This window comes from Podarcis liolepis (genome assembly GCF_965112155.1).
Source record: "Podarcis liolepis genome assembly, chromosome: 5".
In the NCBI taxonomy this organism is placed as follows: Eukaryota; Metazoa; Chordata; class Lepidosauria; order Squamata; family Lacertidae; genus Podarcis; species Podarcis liolepis.
The window spans coordinates 80,083,815-80,110,441 of NC_139556.1; the positions used below are offsets into that span (position 1 = coordinate 80,083,815).

The following is a 26,627-nucleotide window of genomic DNA, read 5'->3' on the forward strand; positions in this document are numbered from 1 at the left end:
CTGCACTGTGACTGCAGCACAATCTGATTGATAATAAAATGGATCATGTTTGGTTTTGCCAAATTTTGCCAACATGTGCACAGCCTAAAAATAGTGTTGCCTGTAAAGAGAGTGTTTAGTTAACTAAAGGTTGTAATTGACTGGAGATCATCTCATCGTGGTGTTTCTGTAGTGAGATTCCCACACACCGCAAAATTTGAATGTACAAAGTTACCTTATGCAGAAGTAGATCTTTGGTCCACCTGGTCCAAAACTGCCCTGTTTTGACTGGCAGGCTCTCTCCAAGGTCTTGGGAAGTGGTTTCTCCTAGCCCTCCTACCCAAGAGAGGAGATGTGGGGGGTTGTCACTGGAGCAGCCCAAATGTGCTCTGCTGCTCAGCCCACAAGTCCACCTCCGTATTGTTTACATTGCTAGGCCAACCCCAACCTCTCTCACCACCAAAGGAACACAAGTGAACAACACAAACGCTGACACCAAACTCTACATACATTAAACATAATAGAAACACCGCCACCCGACCCCACCCCTATCCATCTTCCCTCTCTCCACCCCCTTTCTTTTTTCTTTTTCTTTTTTCTTCTCCCCCTAATGCCTCAACAAATGAAACGGATTTGTAAAAATGTTACATGGAAAAAAAATATGAGGCATTACACTTACTTCTGTAAAACAAGAAAATCCTTAATAAAATATTTAAAAAACAACAACTTCAGAGAACAGGATTGAAAAGCCTCCTCAGCCCATCATATAAAGAAATCTGGAAATCTGGATAGGACATGTTGTCATATATAAAACTGCTTAATGTAGAATCACTACCAAAGTTGCCCTAATGACAACCATAGCATTATTTTGAAGTTTAAAAGTATCATTGGATACTGAGCATAAAACTACTGCTGGGTGGATGGATGTTACCTTGCAGTATTACAGTGGTACCTCTAGTTACAAACTTAATCCGTTCTGGAGGTCCGTTCTTAACCTGAAACCGTTCTTAACTAGAGGCGTGCTTTCGCTAATGGGGCCTCTTGCTGCCGCTGCGCTGCCAGCACACGAAATCTGTTCTCATCCTGGGGGAAAGTTCTCAACTCGAGGTAACTCTTCCAGGTTAGCAGAGTTTGTAACCTGAAGCGTTTGTAACTCAAGGTACCATTGTAATTTTATTTCATAAAATATATATATTGCTTGGTTGCAAACAACAACCACCCCAGGGTGGTTTACAAAAAAATCCAAGCAAAATGCACAACAGTATTTTAAAACTTGGTAATGATTCCTTGTCCAAAGCTCCTGCATAACTTTGCCTTACATTTCTGCTAAAATTCTTACAGGCATAAAGCATTGATCGTAGATTATTCCAGGGGAGGACGATCTGTACTCCTCCAGGTGTTGTTGGAGTCCAGCTTCCATTGTGGAGTTTTGCCACAACATTTGGGATCTACTTCCGCTGGACATCTGGAGGATCGCAGACTGCCCTTCCCTGGATAATGCAAATTGCTGCAAAATGCAAATTTTTTTTTTTAAAAAAGGGGGGGTGCCGGGGAGCAGGCGAAGGCCACTTCCAAGCTGCTGCTGTTTTGCAAGAGCGATTCAAGAGCCTAATGGCAATTACAGTGGATTTGTGCAATTAAAGTGGATTTGGTGTTCTAGCGCTACAAACCCACTTATCAAAAAACAAACAAAAGAAACCTGACTTTTTGAAATCAGGAAAGTGGTGAAAACCATTGCTTACTTATAACCCTCCCTGCAAACAAATCAGAGCAAATGCTCAGCAAACAGGTCATCTGGAAGTGACCGCGAAATCGCATGCAAGCTGCTTGCAAGGTGCAAGTGTGTGTAAGCAAATACACACTTTTCAGTGGCTGACGTCACTTGACTATGAAACGTCAGATCTAGGCAGTCATGAAAAAGCAACCAGGGCGCTTTTAAAGTACAGAGAAAAGATTAGCAAACTATAGAAAGCAGGGCTGAGTCCTACCCTCCCACAGTTCTTTTTCTCTGTTCCCATGGTTTGTATTGACGTGCATAACTGCTAATCCAAATAAAAAGGTCTGCACAATATTTTCCTTGTCATCGGAGCATTTTAAGTAACCTTTGATTTATACCTGCGTTCAAGGAATGGTACTATTGTTTTATTGCACAGTTATAACTTTCCGTCACTTTTTAGATCTAAAGTGTCAGTCATTTATCTTTACTATTTTACCGAATATGGCTGTTGATGACTTAGTTTAATTGTTTTAATTAGTTAACTCGATACTGTTATTATTTTTTCATAGAACCATATGCCTCAGACATTCCAAAAAAGAGGGGGGGAGGGATCTCCATATTTCATCGACACTGATTCCATTTATCAATACCAAACACTAAAGGTGAGAAAATATTATGATTTTGGGTTTTCTTTCTGCTTTGTGAGGGTTTTCTTGCCAATTAGAATGTTAGTTGCTCATATTGACGGGTTTAATATGCGTTGATATCGTGACGAAGACCCAGCATTTTTAGCTATGATGATTGATTTGTCTTAGAACAGTTCGTTGCAAAGCCAACAATAAGGGGGGTGGGGGGGTCACCTTTGATATAATGCTCAGAGTTGCCCAGGATCTGGTTACAAAGCGGTGTTCCTGAAATTCAATCTATATGAAAATTGCTTAGAAAGTTCAACATGCGAAAATTTCAGAAGAATGAATACCCCAGAATGAAGAGAAAGGGCAGAGTCTGGAGAGTCAGATTGAGCCTTAGCAGATGCCAACGTGGTTGAACAGCAGAGTAAAAAACAACAACAGTACAATGCCAACCGAGAGGAGGAAATTAGACAGCACCTTGAAACACAAATGCAGAATACAGGGAAAGATAATGACAGAATTTGGGAAGCAAAGTCCTTAAAGGCCAAGCCCTGAACATTTATTTAAAATCTATCAGTGGGAGAAAGGAGGTATGGCCTTTAGGTGGCAAAAGCACTGAAAATGGACAGAAGGCAAAGTCTTAGATGCAGAGAGAGGCTGGTTTAAATTCCCCCCACTTGCTGCATTAACAGGGCTGTTGAGAGGGAAGCTGGCTTTCTGTTCGCAAAGTCCCTGTTTCAGCAAGGGGGTGATGTTTTAACACCAGTCTCCCTGCATCTGTGTTAGACTGCAAAGCTTCAGCTGCATTCAGTCGGGACTCCGCGCCCTGGCGTGAAAGCAGCAAGACGGCAGTCGGGGCCTCAGAGCCCAACGCAGCTACCGCGACATGTCAGTTGCTGCTTTTCACTTATGAGATTTGATGGAGCGGAACGATTTCTGTCTCAACAGAGATGAATGGAGGGGAGGCAGCAAACACAAAGGCTTCTCCCGGAAATCTTGAGGATTGGAGGTGGGCAGGTGGAAAGCTCCAGGTGTCCTGTGCTGGCTGGCTGGGTGTTAACCACTGCCTCACATGCCCTGGGCAGGGATGGGGGCAAGTCACCTCTCCTTCGGTGCCGCGGAGAGCACCTGGACCTGTTTTTGCAACGGCTTTGCCCCCCAGCAGGTGCCCAGATGGCTGGTATACCTCCCTCCTTTTTAGCTACAGCGTTGCATTTTATTTAGCGAGCCAGTTGTTTTTATATATATCCCAACCTTTTCCTCCAAGGAGCTCAAGGTGGCAGACGTGGTTCTCTGCCCCCTACCTCATTTCATCCCCACAACAACTCTGTGAAGCAGATTAGGCCGAGAGACAATGCCTGGCCCAAGGTCACCCAGCCAGCTTCAGGGCCAAGTAGGGATTTGAACCCTGATCTCCCGGGTCCTAGCCCGGCAGCCTAACCACTACACCACACTGGCTCCCAAAGCAAGTGATAGGACTTTTAGTATGATGACCACAAAGGGATGCACGGCAGCCCCCCAGTTTGGTTTCTGGATCTTTCCATTAGGAGAATGACCAATGGCAGAGTGCCAGGGGGTTGCTATGCATCCCTTTGTGGTCATCTTATGCTGTGTGTTGGTCCCGCTGCAGACACACCTAAATTCAGGGTCCTACGCGCTGTGGGTTAAACCACAGAGCCTAGGACTTGCCGATCAGAAGGTCAGCGGTTCGAATCCCCGCGACGGGGTGAGCTTCCGTTGCTCGGTCCCTGCTCCTGCCAACCTAGCAGTTTGAAAGCACGTCAAAGTGCAAGTAGATAAATAGGTACCGCTCCGGCGGGAAGGTAAACGGCGCTGACCTGGAAGCTGTACGCTGGCTCCCTCAGCCAATAAAGCGAGATGAGCGCCGCAACCCCAGAGTCGGCCACGACTGGACCTAATGGTCAGGGGTCCCTTTACCTTTACCTTTACCATACTTGGGGAGCACAAGCAGGTGAGCAGAGCAGGCTACTGCTGCATATGGGTGCTCTGCAGCCCACAGGGTGGCTAGAGAGAGCCCCGTTTTCCCTCCTTGCCTTCTCTGTGCAGATAAGAACCGCGGTCCTCCTCCCTGCACCTCCCTTCTGCCTAATCGCTTTCCCTCTCACCTCCGGTCCTCACTGCCACCCAGAGGGAAAGGGGAACGTAGGATCCTGCATTATACCAAGTCAGAGGCCATTCGTCCCCCTAGCTCGTGTACACTGACTGGCAGCAGCTCTCCCAGATTTCATCCTTTCCCATGCTGCGGATTGAACCTGGGACCACTGAGCTGCAGCCGGCTGTGGTGGCTGCTGTTCCTTCCCTTTGCCAGAGGAGTGTGTGGGCAAGAGGCACAGAAACAAAGTCAGGGAGCCCACCAGACGGGCGGCAATGCCAGCCTTGATAATGAGGCGCAAAGCAGGGCAGGACACCGTGCTGAGGCGTGATTTTCCTCGCCGTTGGCAGGGCTGGGTGAGTGGCAAAAGCGACGTGGAGCAGGGGCAGCGATGCGTCTCCTAACATCTTAAGTCATGTGCCGAGACAGTTTGTGCCATATATATATATATATAGCCCGAGGAATGCATCAATTATTTATGTGGTACATCTTTCTCTCGTCGTTCCAAAACCTTAGCATTTCCTTCGGAAGGTCGCTTGCCTCTACGGTCAGAGCTGCTGTCCGTGTGCAAAGGTTACATGTTAGGAACTTGTGAATCCCCCCTCCTCCTTTCAGTTTCATTTTTAAAGCAAGCCTCATGTTTTCAAGGTTGCAAAAAAAGAAAGTTGATTTATTTCCAGCTTGTTTGCTTCATTTATGAATTGCAACATCCCAAAGCGATTTAACAGTGAAAACCCTTTCCTTACTTTTCTCATCTGTGGGTGGCTTCAAGTTTAAGTACAAGGGCGCAGAAGAAATGCAGGAGGTCCGCCATGTACAGCTTGGTATCTGACTCACGACTGAAAATAATATGCAAATCATGTTGGCTGCATGCAATTAAAATCTGCTTAATTTACATTTTGCTCCTGATGTATTTCCAGCAAGGCTCTCTGTGCGACAGCAGTTTGATTTTATTACTGTGCAGATGTAGGAGAGATTTCATAATCCAGACCCTGTTATCTGCAGCCTCTTATGGTGCACCCAGATACTCCTACAATACAAACAGCACCCCTGGATCTCCCATTGTTTGTGCTTGACTTCATGCAGTAAATAATATTTTTATCTATTCAAGGGCTGCTTAGAAAGTACAGACTGGTGTACGATTGTTTTTCATAAGTTACCTACGTTTCTTTTTGCCGTTCTGCCCTTCCTCCTTGATGATGCCGAAAAGTAATTACTGTTTTTGTCAAGGCTTTTCGTCCACCTCTCCTTTTCCACAAAAGGAATCAAATTATTTTTGGCGCTGCATTGGGGGATGTGGGTGCAGTTGTGTGAATGCATTGTCTATAAAGTAAGTCGAACCTCAGACCACAGTTCCAGGAGAAAGAGGCTTCAGTGCCTAGAAGCACATACAGCCCCACACCTCGCTAGAAACTAAAAAAGAAATTCAGCAAGGCTCGCCTTCCGTTCCAGGCTGCTTAGAAGTCTCTGCAAAGTGTCTGTTTTCTATATTGCGCTCTTGAGCTGCTTCTCTTGTTCGCTTTTTTGCCTTGCTTGCTGTCTCTGGAAGCATTTCCTGCCTCTTGGGTTTCTGACATTTGTAATAATCATGAAAGAGATACTCGGCCAATATGGAGTCTGGCTCTTTAACCCCACCTCCTTAGTCGCAGGAAAGCTGTAGGTTTACAGGGACCAAACAAAGGGGCCGGGATGCTATTCTGAGAGATGAAGTAGTGCCTACTTGCCTGTCCAGTGGCAGGCTCCACATTTTGATTTTGGATTATTCCAGCAAAAAGGGAAACAAATAGAAGAGCTACAAGACCAGTTCCCTAAAAAAAAATACCCATATCCATCCCCCACGAAGGTAAGAGGGTCATGTTAACTATTTAGCTGTGCCTTTTAAGTAGCTGGATTTTTATTCAGGTGGCCAGCCTAGGGGGCTTGAACCGTTTGCCTCTGTTACAGCCTGATCAAGGTCACATTCAAACCATTTTTTATAGTGGAGGATGGAGTTCATTGGCTCTGGCTCCACCTACTGTTGGCCTCCTACCTTGCACCCTTACAGTTCCAAGAGACACCGCTCACCACTGATTCTGACTTCAAAAGCACTTAGTATAATAATAATAATTTATTTATATCTCACCCATCTGGCTAGGTTTCCCCAGCCACCCTGGGCGGCTCCCAACTGAATATTAGAAACACAATACAGTATTAAACATTAGAAACTTCTCTAAGCAGGGCTGCCTTCAGATGTCTTTTAAAAGCAAGTAGGCTTTAGTTGGGTCACATGTAGTCTGCCTGACCCCCTACTTGGGTCATTTCTCTAGGGACCATGCATCTAACATTCTGCCATTCCCCACTTTGACTTAAGATAAAGAACTCATGATCACAGTGCACATAGAGAGAATCCTCCTTTGAAAGCACTCCCACATGTATACTTTCCTCCACATGGAAAGACAGCCCCATCAATTAAAGTTTCTTGTAGACTTTGCAGTCATGTAAGCTTTCTACACGGACGCGGGTGGCGTTGTGGGTTAAACCACAGAGCCTAGGACTTGCTGATCAGAAGGTCGCGGTTCAAATCCCCGCAACGGAGTTACCTCCCGTTACTCGGTCCCTGCTCCTGCCAATCTAGCAGTTCGAAAGCATGTCAAGTGCAAGTAGATAAATAGGTACCACTGCAGCGGGAAGGTAAACGGCGTTTCCGTGCACTGCTCTGGTTCGCCAGAAGCGGCTTAGTCATGCTGGCCACATGACCTGGAAGCTGTACACCAGCTCCCTTGGCCAATAAAGCGAGATGAGCGCCGCAACCCCAGAGTCGGTCATGACTGGACCTAATGGTCAGGGGTCCCTTTACCTTTACCTTTAAGCTTTCTGCATGGAAGGAAATATTGAAGTTGAGGTGCCTTCAAATGAGTGCCCCAACCTTGTGCATTCAAGAGGGTACAGAGTATTGCATGAGTTTCTTTCTTTAGCATTTATTTATGTATTAAGGACTTGGTTCCTGCTCATTTGATTTAGCTCTGGGTTACTCTCAGCTTTCTAAGGTGGCAGCCGATGAATCTGAGATCGGCTGGAGTGTAAACTGAGAAGGACCACACCTTTGCGCCCTAAAGTCCAGCAGCACTGAAGATAGCTTTAGAAAGTTGAAAAGGTCATGTTCTCAACCTGAATCACGTAGGCCGCGATGCGTTCCAGTATGACTCATTGTGGAATGGGTGGGGCTGTTCTTTCCTACTATAATAAAATCCATGGGCTCTAAGAGTTTTTCACCTCCTGCAAAACAACTCAAGAGTATATCCTTACTACAAGGAGCAGCTGCAATAGCAATGGTGTTTATAGTCTTCGTACTAAGCTAAAATGCCACATAGTAGCACATGGAGCACTGATTGTTTGCATGCATTGAGGGCAAAGCTACATGAAACACATGCAAGAAGTTAAAGTGCATATCCTTTAACTATCAGTTGGGCAGATGGCAAACAGTATTGGGGCCATCGCATGCAGAGGAAAAGATACGATGTGGACATCCAATGCCCTGGTCCTCCCACCTAATTTCTGAAACTGGGATTAGCCCCAGGAAGCAAGCAAAAATTTATTTTTTATACCCCGCCCATCTGGCTGGGTTTCCCCAGCCACTCTGGGCTACTTCCAACAGGATATTAAAATACAATAGTCTATTAAACATTAAAAGCTTCCCTAAACAGGGTGAATGCCCCTCGCATGCTTTGGACCCAATACTGCTTCCCCCCAGCTAAGATTTAAAGAATTAAAAACCATGCACATTAAATGTTGATGATGGCGCATGTGGTTTGGCCCTGAATTGATTTTTATAGGATCTTGGTAGATAATAAGGCAGATCGAACAGATAAGTTCAAAGTTCAGGTGCACATGGAAGTGAAGCTTTGGGAAAGAAAGCCGATCAATAAGGGCCACATATTCTCATATTAAAATATTTCTGCCACAGCCACTTAAAGCTTGTCAGCACATCAGGAACAGCTTACCCAGTGGGATAGAGCCACGACACCAGCTTCCCAGCAGCCATTTCACTGCCACTTAACTGGGAGGGAAGAGGTGGCGATGAGCTCTGAAAAGACCTAGCTTGCAAACATATTGATTCAAATAGGCACCAGCTACTTAGTTTACAAGGCTAGGGTGTGTTCTTTACATCACCACCCCACTCCCCTCAAACAACAACAACAACAACAACAACAATTTTTTAAAATCTCCCAGTTTCGCTATAAACCCTTAGAGGAAATCTTCGTTTGTTTACGTGAGTTATCACAATTGTCCATTTTTCTACTTCCTGTACTTTAGAGAGCCCTAGACCAATGGTCTTCAGCTGATGGGTCGGGACCCACTACCGGGTCGCAGACTGATCTAAGATGGGTCGCAACAGCAGCACTACCACAATACAAATATATGGTAACAAATTAAAAAAAAAAAAGTGTCCCCAAATGTATGTTTTGGTTACAGGTGTGTCCCAGATCTGGGAACAGAAGTCACTGTTACCCTAGGGGTTTGTGTGCAGTTTGTTATCCTGGGATAGTGTTCAAGATTGGGCTGACTATCCTGCAGGATGAATGTCTCTATTTCCCCAGGTCTTTAGACGACAGGAATTTGCAGCTTGCAAGTTTAGCGACTGCCCCCTTACCCTAACTCTCATACTGTGTTGACTCCTAGGTCTGCTGCTTTGTTTACTATGGATCCAAGGGCGGGGGGGGGGGGTGTCTTATAAGGCTGCAGTCTTATACACACCTGGGAATAAGACCCATTGAACTCTATGGAGATTACTTCTGAGCATGCATGTATAGTAGAGTTAGGGAACCGCAGGGGCCAAATGTGACCCTCCAAGCTCCTCTCTGGTCCTTGGGACTCTTCCCAGGTCACACACCCTTCCCAGTTGCACCACTGGCTGGCCCTGCCTTGTACCCCCACCCCCTTGACTGTTTCCCCCCTGACTGGAATGTGTCCTCGGAACTTCTTCTTGCTTCTCTGAATGGAGGGTACAAAGGGATGTGTTGAAGCTACCCTACTGTCCAAAGGTAAACTTTCCATTGCTCTCTCAACCCACTTACGCCTCCATCCCATCCAATGCCCAGAAGGTTGCCCAGAAAGGAATGAAGCCCCCAGACTGAAAAGGGTCCCCCACCCCTGAGCTATAGCATTGCACTGACTGCTACCATAGACCACTGCTGGGCTGAGTTGGGGAATTCTCCTGCAGTGCCCAACTCGCAGGTGTGTGCTTCCAAGCCGAGAATCCTGGGCAAAGAATATTGGGAATGGTGGCTTAAGTAAAGAAGCATCAAACATGTACACTGCTCTGGACCCAGGAAGAGAATGTTTAGGCATCGTGTCTCCTCCACCAGCACATCTCTTTTAGAAAGGGAGGACTTTCTGGTTGTGCTACAACAAAGACATCAATTTTTAAAATAAAATAAAATATCCTTTATACTGGAGCAGCCTCCATGCAAAATGAAGCAAGATGACATTGCATTATCACCAGGGAGTCAAGGACATGAATTTTAACTAGCGATTTGGCCACTAAGCACACAGTGACTCAGCAGACATTGGAACCGGAATGAATGAGTTCCTATTTCTTCGCTGCGTTTCTTGCAGCACGCTAACTTTCTTGATCGTGCCCTATCCATCTGACTGTGTACCGTAGGGAAATGCTGTTTAGATTATTATTAAATATTCCTCAGTGCAGAGAAAGAGAAGTGCTGTCAATATGGGCAGTAAGTGTTTTCTTTCATATGCTGCATTACTGGAAATGCTGGCTTTTCAGCTTATGCAAACAACTTGAATTCCCCTTTTTGTTCACACACACACTCCATCAAACTGAGTTCATTTTTAGGGTCTAATTTTTTACAGTGCTATGCTGTGCTAGTGCAAGTATTTCTTTCTTGAATGTGCTGGTATGGGCAGCCGCACTTTGGAAAACCTAAGATCCTGGTGCTACAGCCCATGGAACAAGCACCAGTACTTCCCAGTTCCTAACTGGGAAGATTTGCAAAAGCTTTGGCTGGAAATAGAGAAGGCATGTTTTGACAGCTCATCTGGTTCCTGGTTTTGCAAGGTGTTTGCTTCCCTTCAGCTGTTGGCCCAGGCTAGTCAGGCTGTTGATATGCTGTCCTGGGCCATTGGAAACTTCCATTTTTACCTTCAAGTCTTGCTTGAACTTTTTTATTTGATTACTAAACCTCAAATGCTTCCAAATCTCACTTTGCCTTTTAGTCCATTGAAGCTTCGCTGACAGCCAGAGATGGAGGGCTTGGGAGAGTCGGTGTAGCTGTCAAGGAATGCTTCTTTATTTATTCTTGAGCAGTGGCTTTTGGTGGATGCTAAGGATGTAGCCAAGGCTAGGAGCATGTTTCTTCTTCCTTCTCCTCCTCCTCTAAGGCTTATTCAGCAGACTACACATTGTGGTTGGGCTTGGGTAGCCAACAGTATTTTCTACATGTGTCCCTCAGCCTTATTTCATGCATGCAGCCCCTGGCTTCTCCCATTACTTCCCACACCTTTTGTCTGCACTGCAGGGAGAGTGGTAGGTATACAGGCAGGTACACATGGGAGGACAGAGGCCAAATCACAGACAGTGGCACCCACTCGGTCCACTAATAGGAAGCCAGGGAGTGTGGCAGAAATAGCGACACCAGCAGAGGCTGGTTTAGGTAGCCTAGATTGCTGGCTTACAATAGAGGAAAAACCAGTAGGGTTTCTTTTTCCCACTCCCTTTAAGAGCAAAATACTGCAACTTAAAGTATTTTGGGTTCTGCTTCCCAAATTTAAATTTGTGGATGTCCTATCGATAGCAGTAACCATAGCTGTTGATTCTTGAATGTATTGGCTGTGACCCAGTGAGCTAGCAGTTTAGCTGATCAGCCTATTCCTTGCCCTTAAGGCACCTCTTAAAATTTCCCAGTGGTAGTTGCTGTTCTTCCTGCACTCCCTGGATGTGGCGATGTGAACAGGGCTCATATAACATTCCACTGATGGGAGTAGGAAGAACCTGAGGCAGCGAGGCTGTTGTATTTCGTAGGGAAAATAATGTTTAACATTAAGAAGACATGCTGGATCAGGGGTCGGGGGGGGGGGTTGTCACAGAACAGCGGCTTTGTTCACATTCCACCTCTTCATTTAACCCAGGAAGAGAAAACCTGCAACCTTACAAATAGTGTTGCGCTAGAAGCTGCCATCGACCCTAGCCATTGGCTCTGCTGGCAGGGACTGATGGGTGTTGAGCTGGCCTACCCATTCCTGACTTAGCCTTTGATCACACCATTGCTTTGTCATCTTTCACATTAAGCTCCCTCCTCCATATCTGTCCCACGTACTTCTCCTAAGCCTCGGTCTGATTATTATCAAGCACTAGAAAACGATACACTTTTGATGGATGGGAATAGTTCCTTTTCAGCCCTAAATTGTGGGCCGTATTGATTACCTAAGGAGAAGGTGGCATATTCAGGAAGGAACTAATTGAGAGCATGATGTTAAGGGGCCACAGCAAAGGATGAAGCACATGCATGTAGAAGGTCTCAAGTTCAATTTGCAGCATCTCCAATTAATAAGTAGCAGAGCTGGGAAAGATCTTACTCCCTCTCGGCCTTTGAGAGCTATTGCCAGTCAGAATAGACAGTAATGGCCCAGACCAGAAATGGAAACATCTAGCCTGTGGACCTAATTAAACACACAAGGCTCTACTTGGCCTCACAAGGCCATTTTCTTATTTTTTTAAAAAATGCCTGCATGCCCCACTCCTGTCATATATTTGATATCTCTATATCAAACTGCTGGGAGGTGGTATTTGGAGTGTGGTGCCTTCAATATGCAGATGACATGTGAATCAGGAGGGAGTGTTCAGGTGCTGGACCAGTATCTGGAGAGAGTGACAGGCTGGATGGAGGCCAATAAACTCAGTCTGAATTCTGATAAAATGGAGGTCCTGTGGTTAGGCACTTCCTGGGTCCAGGAGTTGAGGAAACAGCCTGTTCTGAATGGAATAGCATTTTCCCTGAAGGAGCGAGCATTTTGCACGTGAATACTCATTTCTAAGCTGTTCCCTGCAGGAGAGGAGGGATTGTGCCCTGCTCTTGTTTGTCAGCTATACACGCCCCCCCCCCAATGTAACCCATATCCTGAGATACGGTTGTCCCACATTGCCAGCATTTAGGCGTCAACTTAAAATGTTAGCTGCTCGTTTTAATAGATAAGTTTTTGTTGCCTGCCCTTTTGGCGCTGAAAAGGTTATTGTTCCGATGATAATTTTTTAATTACTTTTAGGATAATTGTGTTTAAATATCATTGCTTTGGGCTCCAGCAGGAGGAAGAGGGGTGCATTAATAGAGTAATAAATTACAGTATGGGACAAGGCCTTGTCTGCACTGCAACTTTCTTCACAGTTTTTTTTGTCCTAGGGATCATAGTGGGGGGTAGGAACCCCTTTAAAAAGCAGGGGTGGGCGGGCTGTGATGTGATATGTTGCCACTGTGAGTATTCCCGTACCACTCACGTTGTATGCCATTGTTCCCATCACCACCAGAACACCACTGGGAAGCGGCAGATAGGGGCTCTTGTGTGCCACAGGCGGGTGCTGTTAAGTTGTGAGCAACAAGAGAATGTGGCCTTGCGGCAGTGCTCATTCCATTCCCGGCCTCTTCCCGACTTTACCAAAGTCATGGCTAAAAACAGTGGCTTAAAAGACCAGACCCAATTCCAGTGCCTCCAGTCAGTGCATTGCAGATTTCTCCAATGCAGCATCTGTGTCATGGTCACTGGCACTCAATGAGTTGTGGCTATCCTGCACTTCAACTCACTGGAGGCTGCAGGTCCATTGGCCATGGACTGCTTTGTCCTTTGTCCACCACCCAAAATAGCCGAAGAGCCATCCAGAATGGGGGCGGAGTCTCTGTAGGGGAAGGGGAGATTCAGCAAAAATAGCCTCCACATACTTCCGTGAGTGGGATCAACACTGGATCGAAAGCTTTCCATGAGCAGAAGCAGCCTTTCTCTTCATAGAGGTGACTGCTGGGTCCAAGCCAATGTGTGCAAGTCCTTTAGAATATAATGATAAAGAGTGCAGGCTTGCTGTCTCAAATATGGCTTTGTATGTATAGTGTTATTGATGTGATGGTCTGACTAATATTTACTTCTTTTTTCTCCTCTCCCCCCCCCCACTCCAGCCAATGTTTTCAGTTGCACCAAGCTTAGCCACCAATGCTTCAACAGCCTTTAACCCCTACTTGGGGCCTGTCTCTCCTGGTTTGGTCCCAGCAGAGATCCTGCCGTCAGGGCCAATGCTGGTTGCGGGGAATCCTGGCATGCCAGTTCCTGCTGCTGCAGCAGCAGCCGCACAAAAGCTAATGAGGACAGACAGACTGGAGGTAGGAAACGACACATTACAATTTCCCTTTGCAAAGCTTCCGACCACCCAGATCGGCATTGTTTAGTCTTGCAGTGGTAACACCCCATAAACGCCTTGCACGAGAAAGGCGTCGTTCTGTGACCCTGGGGAACATCCTTTGCAAAGACGGTGATGTAATAATGTAGCCCTGTGTCTGCATAACTTGGGGAATTGCAAATGATATTATGAGCTTGTTTTGCAGCCGGCTGCTATTCTGTTTCGCTGGTGGGTTTGGGGAAGCACTTCTGCAGGAGAAGGCACCAACTACCCCTCCTTAATCTTTGGCAATTGACAAAATAAGCAATGCTCTTTCAAACAATGATTATCCAGAATTGAAAATCTAGCACTTTTGGGGAGAGGGGTTGTTACCAAGCTCTCCAAACGTTTTAGGGTGCAAATCGCTTTATAGTCCTTCCCTCACACATTTTCACCAAGTCACTGTTGTTGACCCTCAGTACCCCATCTGTAAAATGGGAATATTTGTCAGGAGTTCATGGCTGACAAGGGTGGAATATAATCCCTCCCTAAGTCCCATTCACGGCAGTCTAGAGCACTCTAGAGGAAGTAAAAGTTTCTGAGCATCAGTAGTATTACCATCATACCAGGATGGCAGCATATTTTCCACAGACTTTCTCATTTCCATTCTACGCCTGTTGCCAGAATCTTGTATGAGGTCTCATATTTTTTATTTATCAGGTTTTGCTACATCCCTAACAAATGTTGTTCTGCTATAGCAGATACTCTCCTTTGCCCTCAACAATTCCTTATCTGAGGGAGTCTGACAAGAGTTTTCAGCATCTTCTGACATCAGTGGCAATGTGGGCCCTCAGCCAGCCTTGTGCTGCAGCTTGGTACTGCGCTAAAAAACTGAGTTACAAATGAAGCCTTCTTCGTGCTGGTTTAGGCACTATCTGAACTGTCCGTAAATGGATGCAGGCATAATGCTTAATCATGGTTAGTGCTGACCATGGTCTGTTGGCTTAATTTATCCCAGTGAAATCATCCTTTACATAGCAAACAAAATCAGAATGCAGCAAAAAAAATCACAGTTTAGCTTTCTGAGTTATAAACTCTGCCCCATGGTGGATATTATTCACTGTCATATTGCAAACAGGGTTTGCAAACTGGCTTAAACCATGGTTTTGTCAGTGGAGGTGAAAGGTTACACTCCTCCCTAGGCAGTTCAAATCACGGTTTTTCAAAACCACTTCAAACCATGGCTTCAGATTCTGGTTTGTAGCTGCACAAGCAGTCAACATCCACATTTTATGTAGCCCCAGATGATTGCTGAAGTGCCCCATTCTTCCATCTCACATCAGAGTTCCCATTTGTTTCTTCTTTTCCTCCTGGCTTCTAAAAGTTGATTCTTCTATAGCAAGAAAAACTGTACAACGTACATTTTTAAAAAAAGCCAGAGGGAGAAAACTGATTTTGCTAAAGTTGCTTGCATGAAGGAACTTTCAATTTCTCAAAAATTCCCATAAGGAAGATCTCCAAAGTAGCACCTTATTACTTGTGAATTGTGAGGAGAAATTGGCTAGTTGCAAGGGGAAATGGGACGTCTGGGTCTTTAGCTGTAATCTGTGCTATTTCAGCTATAAAGTCTCCCTGTGCTCTGGGGTAAGATCATTACCTTCTGCTTGCTGCCAAAAGTGGGTAGAAAAGGAGGCTGTCAGAATCACTTTTTAACATACATAAAAAATAATAACACTGTGGATGTAGGGAACAGCCTTATCCCCTGTCAGACTCTTTGTCTGTCTAGCCTAGTATGGTCTGTTCTGGATCGCAGCAATTGTCCTCTGTCTCAGGTGGAGGTCTTTTAGATGGCGATGTCAGAGATTGTTCTGCACTCAAGGCATGTGCTTGCATCACTGAAATCCCCTGTGAAATTTTGCACAGCCTTTTTAGACTATTTGGAGCCTGGGCGTGGGGCAGAACCCAAGATCCAGAAAAAAAGGCCTGATTTACATGGCACATACAGGTTTTAAAACACACAGAAAGGGACAAAAAATAATAATACCACTGGAAAGAGATAACAGAGGATGGAGTCAGTACCATGTTCTCTGATGTCCTAAGATGCTTCTTGATACTACAACCGTAATAGGCTGCTATTTTACCTTGCAAGGAAAAGCGTAAAATCCATCGACAGTCTTTCCACTCACGGAAAAGTGGTTAATGCCATTCTTGTAAGGTGGCGTCGTTTCAGACATTCAGTTTTGAACCAGGTCAGTCCAGTTAATTTCCATTTGTGCATATATCTCTCCCCTTCCCACACCAGCCCCAGTTTTAAAAAATAATAAATTAATTGACTTGCTGTTGGCGAGCTGCACTGATTGGGTACTGGGAGAGCTGAAAGTATGAGCCAGGCCTGTGGAGGGACAGGTGCATTGATCAGACTTTGGAGGAAAGAGCTGCAACGAAAGAGAAACGGCTAGGGTGGTTTTCTTTTCTTTTTCCGAGGCCAATTAGGCGATTTTCGATCTGCTGCTGTTTGTTTTGCCAGAGTTCAGAGAGCCTTTTTTCTCTCCAGAGCGGGGCTCCTGTTCTGCTGTGTGTTAAGTGGCGAAGTGGGACTCTGCTGGCTCCGCTGTCATTTTTGCAGCTCCCAAAGACAAAACTGCTGTCAGCCAACCAGCTAAGTGAGGGTTTTTTTTGTCCTTCTAGGGCAAAACGTCTTTGCAGCATCTTTGGAAGTTTGCTGCCGCTGTTTTTAGCCAGCCTTTCAAAACTGTTGTTTTGGTTATGAATCAGCGCTGTCTGTTCAACAGTCATAAAACTCTTTCCCCACTATAAATAGGCAGCAGCTCTTATTTTTGGATCCGATTGCCCCCTCAGCACCCCCACCCCTTCCCAGACACATTAACGCTGGGCAGTCTTTGCCCAGTCCACCTTCACAACAGCCCTGTGAGTTATCTCATTATTGTTCCCATTTCACAGGAGTGAACTGAGTCACGGATTCACAGAGTCTACAGACCTGTTCTGTTGTTCATAACCTGTGGGTAGCATATGTGCAGAGGAGCTTCCCTGGCTCCTCCCACTCTCTAGATACTGACACACGTGCCATCCATACACTCGGAAGTCATGTGACGTTAAAGCTTTGCTGAAGCTAAGTAGGTCAGGGCCTGGATAGGAAGCCACCTGAGAACTCCACATATACCACCTTGAGATTCGTGTAGGCAAAGCAGGGTATGCATTAAATAAAAAGCAACATTGGTAAATCCCATCTGTAGCAGTCGAGTGTGGCTACCTTGGAAGCGGTATAATTATCCTGCTGAATTACAATGTCTATAGAATTTAGGTGACTCAGACCTGCCTCCTTCCCTACAGACTCTCGCAGGTGTTAAGATCAGCAGAGGGGCTCCTCTTAGTAGTTTCTTTACCCTCACAAGCTACAGTGCAAGAGGGGAGAGGGCATTCTCAGTGGCAGCCCCAAGATTGGGGAACTCCTCAACTCCCCTTCATTTATACAGCTTCCAACGATTGCCAAAGAAGAAGAAGAGTTTGGATTTGATATCCCGCTTTATTACTACCCTAAGGAGTCTCAAAGCGGCTAACATTCTCCTTTCCCTTCCTCTCTCACAACAAACACTCTGTGAGGTGAGTGAGGCTGAGACACTTCAAAAAAGTGTGACTAGGTCACCCAGCAGCTGCATGTGGAGGAGCGGGGACGCGAACCCGATTCCCCAGATTATGAGTCTACCGCTCCTAACCATTACACCACACTGGCTTTACCATGGCTTTATAAACTTGAGGTGTATATTTTTAGAACCCACCTCTCGTTGTTTTAGACTGTTTTAAATATTATGTTTTAATGTTGTAACTCATCCTGAGGCCTTAGGGTGAAGGGCTTATAATAATAATAATAATAATAATAATAATAATAATAATAATAATAATAATAGCAGCAACAACAATCCAAACCTTCCCAACTGGAAAGTCATTTGGATTCTGCAAACCAATCCCCCCCCCCAAAAAAACCCCACCTTAAGAAATATATCAGATCTTATTGAAGCTTTTCTGGCTTCCCTCAGAAGTCCCTGAATGCACCACCTGAGGAAAAGCCTCCAAAATTTCATGGTGTGAAATTCAGCAGGAACCAAGAGATGCGCAGAACTTCCCTGGTCTTCTCAAATTCTCTTGGCTCCCCCTGAATTTCCTCAGATGTATCGTGTGAAGAGAAACCCCTTTCACTTTGGCACTAAAAGAGACGGGCATCGCCCATGCTCGCTTTTGTCCTAGGCCCAGAAGTGGGGGGGATGCAGGAGTTCCAGCAGGGAAGGTGTGAGGCCCTCAATCTGACCTAGCAAGGACATCGCTCCCATGGACCGGGATAATGAGAGGGCAGGGCAGGGTGGCGAGGTTTGGACGCACCAACCGGGCTACTTATCACTTGATACCATTTGAAGTTAACTGATGACATGCTCCTGCCTGCCTGCTATTTGCCTTGGGGCCAGCCATTGCTCTTTTTGCTTTTAAAATGAAAAGGCTCGCGGTGGGAAAACACACTTTTTAAAGATGTTGTTGCCCCTTTCTGCTTGACTTTCATCTAGAACGAATTCACAATTCACAGGGGTTTTTTTTTTTAAAAAGGCCCTGGGGTAACTGGAAAAAGGTTTCAGGTGTTCACATTGCCTTATGTCCTTCTCTCTTAATATTAAGCCTTTCTGCATGCGTGAGTGCAGCCTTAGTGAAAGAAAGCAGCAGCAAAGTGATGTGAGAAACTATAAAAACAGAACACACTTTGACAGGGAAGGAGGGAACGTAGACAATGAAAAAGCATTTCGTGTGTCTGCGCCCCCTCGTGTGGTAAAATCATGGAATAGCAGAGTTAATATATTTTGCTCATGTGTGCTGACAAAGCTTTAGGTGGAACAAAAAAAATGCGTGGAAAGGTCATGCACCTCAAAGCTAGAACTAAATGCAATTGGCTGAATTAGAAATTGTTAATTCTGCTTTTGCATTTAGGAAGGTTATAACCTGCATAAGGCAAAGCAGATTGCTAGATTGCAACTAAAGAATCTCACTCGAAAGAAACTGAAGTTTTAATAGCTGCATAATGGCAGCAGTCAGGGGAATTGTTTTGCAGCATAGAATCATAGAATTGTAGAGTTGGAAGGGAACCCCAGGGTCATCTAGTCCAACCCCCTGCAATGCAGGAATCTCAGCTAAAGCATCCATGACAGATGGCCATCCAGCCTCAGAAATGCTTGTTTTTTCTGCTCGAACAATATGAGGACTTCAGACGCATAGGATTCCATTGCTTTTAAAACAGCCACAAGGTGGGACAATGTGCAATCGCCAGGGTGCACCTGACGTTTCCTTGCAAAGTGATCTAGGTCACTTTTCCCAGATCAGGTTTTGTAACTCAGTTTTGCTTTTGAATCCCGCCACAGGTATGCCGAGAGTACCAGCGTGGCAATTGTAACCGAGGAGAAAACGATTGCCGGTTCGCTCACCCTGCCGACAGTGCAATGATTGATACCAATGACAACACCGTTACCGTCTGCATGGATTACATCAAAGGGAGATGCTCAAGGGAAAAGTGCAAATATTTCCACCCTCCTGCACACCTGCAAGCTAAGATAAAAGCTGCCCAGTACCAGGTCAACCAAGCAGCAGCTGCTCAGGCAGCAGCTACTGCAGCAGCCATGGTGAGTCCAAAGAAAGAAATGATTGCAAAAGCAGTAACATTGTCAGCTGCAGGACAGTATTAATGTATTAACTCTCCTTGCTGAAGATATTATTGTTCAGGTATCCCATTCCTTACGTATTCCAGTAAGCTTCCAAGCATGTGATGCCACTTCTGCTCTTAAGTAGTTTCAGGTTCTCCTTCAAAAAGGAAAAAAAAAAGGAAATTATCATAGAGTCTTTCCGTGTGTACATGGCTTGTGCATATATGTATGTACCCAGATGTACATAGCATTAGCCATGCGCCTGTGAATGTACCGAGAGACAGGCATTTAGCGTGATGGTAACGCACATCCGTTTATACCTGCCCATCTATAGCTTTTGATATGCATGTATATGCTTGTCAGGATCAGTCCATACCGGCAGTTTTTTCTGCAGCATTTCAGACGTAAGAATTGCACAAGCAGTTGGTGCATTCCTCATCAGATCTCACGATCTGCCATTTCCTTTTGCTTCATTTCCTGTGCTATGTTCAACAGATAATATGCCTTTATAAAGAGGTACATTATTATTTTTTTGCCTCACTTCCTGCACAATATGCCCCCTCCCTCCTCCTCTTCCATCTTCTTCATTGGAGTTTTTATTTCTGTTTTTTCCCTGATGACAAATCTGCACGACCCTCCCTGTGCATCTTATTTGCCTTGTAAATGCTGTCTGCTAATTCCTTCCTGAATATAACGGGTCATAACTGGCTATTTCATGATTCCAGAACACAACTATTTCACAAAACCAAGGTCCCTCTCCAACTTTTTTTTGCTGGGTGGGGGAAACAATCTTATTAGGAGCTGTTGTGGGTCCTCTGTTGCAGGGGCACAAATGCAACATTTCACATGAAGAACAAACCCTGACAAAGCCTGAGTTTCAGATGGGTAACACACAAATAATAGTCTTGGTAGCAGAGAAGTAACATCCAGAGTTCTGCTCATTTGGACACACCCTGAGAAATATATATGCATATTCCAATTATTGCTTGTCTAAAACGTACACGTCACTGAATAGATATGCATTAAATATTTCACGTTTGGGCCTTCTTTCCGTGTATGAGGTTTCACAGTAACTTTAAAATATATGATTTAATTGGCGAGGGGGTGGCAATAGGGTCTGGAACTACTTAGGAGCAGGCACACCCAACAGCAAGACTGTTAACTTGAATTGAGGGGCCTGAAATCATTTTACTATTATTATTATTATTACTGTGTTTCTCTTAAACATAACTATGGTGTAACGAATAATTGCACAACTGGGAAGTTAACCATGACATGGAGTAGCTAAACTGCAGCATACTGGGGCAGGGAGCTGAATTAGTTGGTGTGCGCACTGCTTAAAAATGTGATGGCGGGGTTGTCAAGCCAAAATAGCTATTTTAATGGGCCCCTTCTCCGTTCTTTGCTTAGCTGTTAGTGTCATCCTATATATTTTTCTACATAGCTACATGATTTGACCATTAAAATACTACTTCATGTGAAACGTTGTTGTGTGATCTTCATAGCACACTGCTGGACTACAGGAGAGAGGCCTTTCCCCCCTGTGCTTATGGATACTTGAGCAAAAATACAGAAGGCAGACTCTCTTTCTCACTCTCTTCTCCTTCCTTCACCCTTTTTTCTCCCCCTGTTATAGAGTATCTTGTTTGTAATTAACTACATTAGAGGTGTATCCTCACAATAACAACTCAGTAGTGCCTTTATTGTGCATGCTTAGTCTTGTTATTCGTTGTATATGGCATTCCGATGATTTGTTTTTTATTTGTTTTTTCTCACCTACCCAAAAATGCACTGCTGCCCCCATGATGCACCTCTGCTTGCTGTTTATGTTAATGCGCTTGAACCCCACTGGCCCATTGCCATCATGTGCTCGCTGCCTGCTAATTAAGACTCAGTCGGCTGTCAAATCACTGAAGCGACCCCTCGAGGCAACCTTTGACCTGGTACTATGACCTTTCACCTTTTAGCTTGGCATGTAGCTTTACTGTAGATGCATTTTAAAAAAAATAAATTAAATTCTATTAGTAAATATTCCTTATTTCCTGTTATTAAAGTAACTGAAGCTCAAAGGGGAGAAAGAACTGAGTGTGGTTTCCTGATCCCGTTCATGGGGAAATTGAGCCGTTTAATCTTTCAGCCCATGTCCCCTAGGATGTAGGAACCTCACATTCAGTTTAACTACCTTATAGCAGTTTCTAAAGGGAGTAAGATGGGATTTTAAATATATATTTATATATATATATAAAGAAATGTATATAATATATATGAGATATATCTATTTGTATCGGTTTGGTTGGCATGGCTTAACAATATTCTTAAAGTAGATTTAACATTTGTAATGCAATGTTAAAAAATGAAGAAGAAGTACCAGCATGGAATGGTACATTTTTATTTTTGCATGAGTAGTTAAGACTTTTGGGGTTTGCGGGAGTAAACTTCTAATATTATATTAACCTGTTTCATTCACTCTGTTAAGATTTCTCTTTAACATGGCTTTTACTTGTCAATTCTCATGGAGCTAGCAGTGCAGCTTTCTTTATTTACACCCCACCCCACCCCGACCCCCACCCCCGGTATTGCTGCCTCCTTACTAGAAACCCGAAGCTTTATATTGTAGAAATATGCTAGTGTATAGATCTCGAGCACTGTCACTACACAATGCCATATTTTGGAGGGCAAATATTCCTTACTTTAAATCTTCAGCTTTGCCCTTTCCTTGAATAGTAAAGTCCGCTACGCTGCTTGCTTGCTCAAGGATATATATATATATATTTTAAAAAGATGGTGCCTGTTGGTTGTTCCTCCTACTGATTTTTCTGTTTCTTTTCTCTCTTTTTCTCTCTCCCTGCTCCATCCCCACCTTCCTTTTTATTTTCTTCATTATTTTTATTTTTTTATTAAAAAACCTGGGCTATCTTATACTCATCCTCCATTAGGGAATTCCTCAAGCTGTACTCCCCCCATTACCAAAGAGGCCTGCGCTTGAAAAAACCAATGGTGCCACAGCTGTCTTTAATACTGGTATCTTCCAATACCAGCAGGCTCTTGCAAACATGCAATTGCAACAGCATACAGCCTTCCTTCCACCAGGTAAGTGACGCAGCTTCCCTCTGCCCGCGCGGGAGCCAGGCACAAGCCAAGGTCACAGGAGGACTTCCCCATATCTTAGCAGGCCTCGGAGGCTAAGGATTAGTTGCTAGCTAGAGAGCCAAGGAACAGAGATCCCCGCAGGGTTGGCCCTTTGTGAGTAGGGAAGGAAGACAGTCTTGCTGCTAAACTGCAGATTCTGCATATGTTTGTCTTGAAAGCAAGGTGTCTGGGTGCTTTCTGGCCTAATGTGACAATCTGCATCTTCAAAGTGTGTGATCTTACGTTTCAAAAACAGCATTTGAAGTCTTTCCCCTTGTGCCTCTTTTGCCTAATCCTCCATTTCACCTCTCTTCAGCTGTTTGGTATGGTTCTTTTTTATATATATAAAAAATTGTTGTAAGACCCCTTTGCTCTAGACTGCGTAACAAATCATTCCTGTATGTTGTAACCGCCTTCTAAGGCCTATTATGGAAGACAAGACCCATTAACCTTTTAATTGTTTATTGGGGGGTGGGGAGAGACACAAACCTTTTGGAGCTTTGCCGTTGATTTTATCGTGAGCGAGACCAACCATTATTATCCATTTCTATACCGCTTGATATTTTAAAGGGAAAAAATCTCAAAGCGGCTTACGACACATTGAAACGTCAAATAAAACAATCCAGAATAAAACATTTGCTGAAGGAAGTCAAGTTCAGAATGTAAATTCCACCACCACTTAGTCTGAAAGAAGACGCACTCGGGTGCCTTTGTGCTCCTAGAATTTATGTCCTGAGATCCCTAAGTTGGAACTAAACTGGAGAATCCATTGGGAAGATCCCTGCTGGAAGGATCAGTGGCAGAATTGGGTTGCTTTGTCCCTGCTACTGTATCGTATACAAATCAAGATACGAATTTCCCTTAATCCACTCACCCAACCACCTTGCCTAACAGGAAAGGAAAGTTGAGACAGAACCCCAGAAAGAATGCTCAAGCATGGCCAGTGTTACAGATATCAGCCATTGGATTTGTGGCGTACCTGGGCAAGAAAAGGGGCCCCCATTGTGCTGGCTGTTAGTAGAGACACTGCCACCTGCTTTCCAGTCCCATTTTCCCCCCAAAGGAGGGTGGCACTCTAACATGCCATGGACTTGACTTCCACACTTATTTAAAGCCCACTTTAAACATTACTGCGAAGTTGACCATTACATCCCACTTAAGGGTTGTTTGCCTCCTTGCACCCCTACATGCCAAGGAATAACCAGGGTTATTCCAGGGTTCTAAGTCACACAGGGTTCTAATTTCCAGGGTTCCAGGGGCTACACAGGTAGTAAAGGCTTGCCACTGCAGATGTTTCATCCCTAAACACACGAGAGGATAGGAGGGGATCTCAGGAGCAGGACTAAACACATGGCTCCATAGCCCCTTTGTATTTTGTGTTGTCCCTTCATGCAAGTAACATGTGAGAAGGTGCTAAGATGTTCCCAGGGCCACCATTGATTTTGTGTAAAAAGTTGCACAAGAGCAGGTGCTTTGGGCAAAGCGCTGCACATAAAACTGGTGATTACGTGTTCAGGTGAGGATGGCAAAGTCATACGTAATCTCTTTTAAAGGGTACAGAGTCCTTGCTAGACCCATTTCTGCTCCGCCTAAAATCAATGGCAAAAACTCGCTTAGGTTTCCATCGTGATTCCCAGTGCTTCAGCAGGAGTGAAACAATAATATTAGCTTCTGGGAAGATCTGGCCTGCTTGGTCTCTTACTGCATTTATTGAGATAAATATATGGAATGGTATGTTTGCACTATTTCACATGTCGTTGTGTGAAATGAACTGTTTCGTATCCTAATGAGAACATACCTCTTTGTGTGCTAAATTCTGCTAGAGAAATATTGAGGGACTCTAATGGGTTTCTCCCCCTATTTACTACTGTAAATCAAACTTTGTCTTGAGCTGGGGGGAAAATGGAAGATAAAGTTTGAATTAGCAAGTTTTGAATTTCACCTTGATTAGTGAATTAAAACTTTTAAAGTCAAGGTGATGAATGTAATAACAGGGTTGTTATTTTTAATTACTGATAAACAAAGGGGTCCTACACAACTGTCTTTCCCCCCCATTCCTGCCAGTTTTTGCACCACAGGTTTTCATTGCTGCCTTACATTCATTTGCTGCAAACCCTGTGCAAGAATGTGTGTTGGTTTAAAATGTCAGTCTAAGATTAAAACCGAAAGCATGCGTAGTTAAATTTCAGGAAATAATTATGAAGAAAAGCAAATGCTTTTTTCATTACATATGTACAAGTAAATTAAATGTACAGATTATAGAACTAATAATATGTAGGTGAAAATGGCATAAAAACAACAACAATAATACAGATAATGCTGATGGTGTATAATATGTGCCACATTATGCTTGTCAAAAGAAGAAGATAGGTCTCAATCTCAAGGGACAATTAAAGAATAAACACAAGGGAAGTGGAGGCAGAGGTGAGCCAGGAAAAAATATGCCCTTTCAGTTGCAATAGATTCAACCCAATGCCCTTTGTTCATAGAAATATTCCTTCTGTGATTGCAAGGGCTTTGACCTCCACTAACAAAAGAGTTGAAGCTTAATTTCTCCAATTCTGCCTCCCTTTTGCAGTCACTTGTACCACCTGTCAGAGTGGCCAAGGGGGTTCCCCCCCAAAAAAGCTGTGGAACAGTTTTCAGAGCCACAAAGTGAAGGGGTAGTGGCCAAAATTTTATCCTCACTTTCATTAGCAGGAACCAGGAGCGCTCTCTCCATCAGCAAAACTCCACTCACAGAAGATGTGTGTGTTTGCATGCGCACAAATGATGGAGAGGGGGTTATGCTGTCCTGCTAAGTCCAGAGAAAAGCAGCTAAGCTATATCCATTCAAAAAAAACCAACTGGCCCATATCAGTGGCTAACCCTGTGTTGCATCCAGACTAACGTAAGTGGACTTAGTTCCCAGTGCAATCAGTGGGATTTAAGTCAAGACAAACTTGTCCCCTTCCTTTCAACAGGATCTTTGTTCAACTTAGTCTGGATCCAGCCCAATGCCTTCAAAATAGATTAGTACTAATAATGCCACACAGTAGTTAAAATTAGTAGTTAAAATTTCGAAAGCAACTTCGAATATCATAATTCATTTGTATGGTAGTGGTAATTGTATGCAACAGATACAAGAAAATTATATAATTTAAAACCAGTTTGCCAATAACTGTTGTAATTTCAGCACGTGTTTGTTCCCACTGACTTCTTTAGTTGCAAAACTGCTAGAAAAATCTGCAGAGGGCACTATAGTAACATCCAGGACATTTCCCCTTGCAGAAAGTATCAGCACATCTTCTGCTTACTAAGGGGGCAGTGAGAACAATTGGCCTCCATCCTGACAGAGTGCTCTCTTCGCACAGCCCCAGATGCAGAACCCACAATTAGTGTGGATCTCAGCAGCATAGAACACCTTTGTGTGTTTAGTTGCCCGCACATAGATGGCATTAAGCTCGGATCACTCTTGAATCTGCATATATCGAAGGGTGCGTTGCTCTCACAGGTGCATTTCCACTTGCAGACATCACACTAAATGTGCATCCATTGAAGGGTGGGGCCAATGCTACATTTAGGTGTGCATGTAGCCTCATATGTAGAGAATCACAGGGGCGCAATGGCGCCCCTAAATTATCCTAAGATATCCTGCGTGTGCCAGTATTTAGGGTGGCACCTGCCTGATAGCAGTGTTGCAAACTTTTGTAGTTCTGATTTAATATCTGAAATCAAGGCACTAGATCTCCGTACAAGTGAGAAGTATCACAATCCAATAATGTCCTGCAGGTTTAAAAACAAGAATGATAATTTAAGCCAATTTTCAGGGAAATTAGTTTGAGACCCAGCAGGCTTTACACACTTAGTAAGGAATGGATTAATTAAAATTGGTGATATTAAAAACCAACAACTCAAGCTTCTTCTCATGCTGTTAGAGCCTTCATTACCCTTACTGCCCTAGCTCATTTTAATCAAAATGCCAGCACACAGTTCAATCTGCTTTTCCTCCTGCCCTGCTCATGTC

At 44.3% G+C, this 26,627-nt stretch overlaps 1 protein-coding gene across 50 annotated transcripts in view; it reads left to right on the top strand.

Moving 5' to 3' along the window:
• MBNL1 (muscleblind like splicing regulator 1) overlaps positions 1-26,627 on the top strand; it is a 179,068-nt gene that overhangs the window by 136,373 nt on the left and 16,068 nt on the right. For 11 of the 50 annotated variants that reach the window (XM_083504350.1, XM_083504330.1, XM_083504333.1 and 8 more), the window contains 6 exons: positions 2,266-2,358; positions 8,735-8,842; positions 13,600-13,800; positions 19,214-19,471; positions 21,382-21,435; positions 22,429-22,582. In XM_083504350.1, coding sequence (XP_083360476.1) covers positions 2,266-2,358; positions 8,735-8,842; positions 13,600-13,800; positions 19,214-19,471; positions 21,382-21,435; positions 22,429-22,582 — 868 coding nt within the window. The remainder of the gene's footprint in view (positions 1-2,265; positions 2,359-8,734; positions 8,843-13,599; positions 13,801-19,213; positions 19,472-21,381; positions 21,436-22,428; positions 22,583-26,627) is intronic. The other 39 variants (XM_083504360.1, XM_083504379.1, XM_083504331.1 and 36 more) reach the window with 5 other exon arrangements.